The 2,758-nt window shown below is 43.5% G+C and overlaps 1 protein-coding gene across 2 annotated transcripts in view; it reads right to left on the bottom strand.

Annotated features, from left to right (window-relative positions):
- LOC119427504 (synaptosomal-associated protein 23) overlaps positions 1-2,166 on the bottom strand; it is a 31,798-nt gene extending 29,632 nt beyond the window's left edge. The window contains exon 1 of one of the 2 annotated variants that reach the window (XM_037695132.1): positions 2,045-2,166. Coding sequence is in view for 1 of the 2 variants with exons in the window: in XM_037695131.1 (XP_037551059.1) it covers positions 1,886-1,887 (2 nt within the window). In the remaining variant the exon portion in view is untranslated. Of the gene's footprint in view, positions 1-1,885; positions 2,007-2,044 lie in introns of those variants that run through there. The other variant, XM_037695131.1, reaches the window with a different exon arrangement.
- Between the last annotated feature and the right edge of the window lie 592 nt (positions 2,167-2,758).

Here is a 2,758-nt window from a genome sequence, read left to right as displayed (position 1 = left end):
TCTCAGAGCATCAATCTGCTGCCGATGCTCTCAGAGCATCAATCTGCTGCCGATGCTCTCAGAGCATCAATCTGCTGCCGATCCTCTCTGAGCACCAGATCATTGTGAGAGCTCTCTGTAGACTGTGTTGAGAGCAACGTTCAGACGTCCTGTCTCAGGAAACAGAAGTTGTCAGCTGCAGCTAGAAGACCAAGCAGCAGCTGGTCATTATGAGCAACCACTTACTGTGAACTATCTCTAGTTTTCTGTTCTCTCAAGTTACTTTGATTTAAAGTAAAATATGAATGTGCTTTACTAAAGTTCAGAGAAAGCATAATGGAAAAATACAGAACCTAATAATTAACGGCTGAGGATTTCTTCTTCCAATCACCTGCCACCTTCCATGGAAAACTTCTAAACCATCATCATCTTCAGCAGAAAAATAAATGTCAGTGGTTCTCCTACCATTATCCAAGGAGGGCGCCCCGCCCTGTCAACAGAACCGAGTGCACCGCCTACGAACCCTCCAGGGTGTCCAGTTATGACTGATGTGTTCAAAGATTAAATCATGTCATTGGATTAAATCGATGAGGTATGAGTTGTTGCTCAGTTGCTTAAATATTAAAGGAACCTTGTTGTAAATGTGGGTGGGAAAGGTGAAGCCCCCACACCTGCCTCCACCCTCATTTGTCCCACTCTGGACCCTTGAGCAAGACCCTAAACCCCCACCAGGTGCTCCCCCGGGCACTCTGGACGTCGGCTCTCTGCACCACACAGAGGCTGTGGTAGCTCGGTGTCTGGTTTCGTCAGGAAGGACGTCCGGTGTAAAAATAACCAAGTCTTTGTGCGAGTTAGTTCACTGTGGGGACTCGTGAAGAAGGAGCAGCCGAAAGAAGAAGAAAACAAATGTTCAGCTGATGTTCAGCAAACGAGTGGAATCAAATTCAATAGAATTAAAGTCGATTCAGTTCAGTCATATAGCGCCAAGTCACAACACAAGTGATGTTAGGACGCTGAACCGTCACATACATTATGAATGGCAGTAAATCAGATGGAGAAGAAACCTCAGATGATAAAAAGCGTGTAGCAAGATATCATTAATCATAGAAAATGTTCAACTTTTCCCAACAACATTAAAATTGATCTTTAGAAAAACACCTTCTTGTTTTCATGCAGTCCAGTTGAAGTAAGAACTGTAATAAATGTGACAGCTGTTGAATTTGAAGTCAAAATAAAGAGACGTCTTCATTCATGGTAAAGTTCACATGAACAACACAAAGAGGCAAAAACAAGAACTTCCATCTGGGAAACATTTCTGGTTCTTCAACCCAAACCTGTTCCTCCACACCTGAAGAGTGACGCCTTTCCCACACCAGTCTCCTGAATTCAAACTTGTTCACCGCCCAGCTGTTGTTGTTGTTGTTGTTTGTTGTTGTTGTTGTTGTGTGCCCGCCTTTTTCAAGAAGAGCAGCACTATTAGTTTCAGACACGGGATTAAAGACCCGATGCTGAAAATCATACAACTAATCCATGAAATGCCCAGTGGAAACTTTTGGTTTTCATGGTTTAATCAATGACGAGCCCAAACATTGTTCTTAGCTGGGAAATTATTTCAGCTGCTGCATGAAATGCAGAATCCACGCACCTGACACAAAGTGTGTCACGTGGGGAAACAACCTGAGCTCTCTGACGACCTCTGATCACCTGAGACACAACCAGGTGAAACTCTCTGATCACCTGAGACACAACCAGGTGAAACTCTCTGATCACCTGACATCCAACCAGTAAAATACTAATCAACCGAGCCAGTCACCCAGTTTAACCCAGAGGTCACCCAAAGTTGTGAACTCGTCGGGAACTTTGAGAAGAAGAAGTAAGAAGAGAAACTGCGCTGGGGTTTACTCACATCGTCCAGAAGTTGTCCGGGAACAATCCACCGGACTAACTCGGCTAACGCTGCTAGCTTGTTAGTTGGTTAGTTCCGCTTCCTGTCAACTAGTTAACGACACCACCCAAACTGGGAGGGAAACGCGGAGAGAAACTTATCAAGGCAGGTGATACTTACCGTTAATCCCTCTTGACAAACACCTCGCAGCTCCTCCTTCGAGCAGGTAAACTTTGCTCAACTTTGTCTGAATTCCTCCGCAGCTCCGCCGCCGTGACGTATGCTGATGGTGCTTTCAAGTGTCGTCGGAAAAAAAAAAAAAAAAAAAAAAAAAAAAAAACCTTCTTCTTCTTCGGATTTCTTTGGCGGTTGGCATTCAAGTCTTTGAAGCATTACCGCCATCTGCTGGTTTGGTTTGTAAACTGGAATGACGCTAAAATAATCCATAGATAAATAACAGTCATGTTCTTTCAAACAGCTGAGTCCGTTTCAGATTTCTCAACAACATGTTGGTACTTGCAGAAGTTGTTTCCTTGCAACAGCACAGGATCTAATCTGATGTTTATTCCAGTGAGTCTATGAATCATGTGTCTTCTTTCAGGATTGTACACGTGGATTATTGAGCAGGGACTTTGCTGTTCATGATAGTTCTTGCAGGTCAGTAGCACATGTTCCATGTTCCCCACAGTAATCACATTACTGGTGTTCATGAATAATGTCCAGTTCAATCCTGTGTGTCCTAATCTGAGCCATGAGATGACACTTCCTTCTGTTTCTTTCAGCTCTCCTCATTTCTCCTGCTTTTCATTGAATTCTGTAGAACCATCAACCTTTTCTTTCTTCCCATTGCTTTTGCCATTTTCCCCTCATTCTCTGTTTCATGATACTTTTTAT

The sequence above is a fragment of the Nematolebias whitei genome, chromosome 21, assembly GCF_014905685.2.
Source record: "Nematolebias whitei isolate Nwh7 chromosome 21, NemWhi1, whole genome shotgun sequence".
NCBI classification, from domain to species: domain Eukaryota; kingdom Metazoa; phylum Chordata; class Actinopteri; order Cyprinodontiformes; family Rivulidae; genus Nematolebias; species Nematolebias whitei.
The sequence above is the reverse complement of the archived record's forward strand: the minus strand, read 5'-3'. Positions and strand labels throughout refer to the sequence as shown.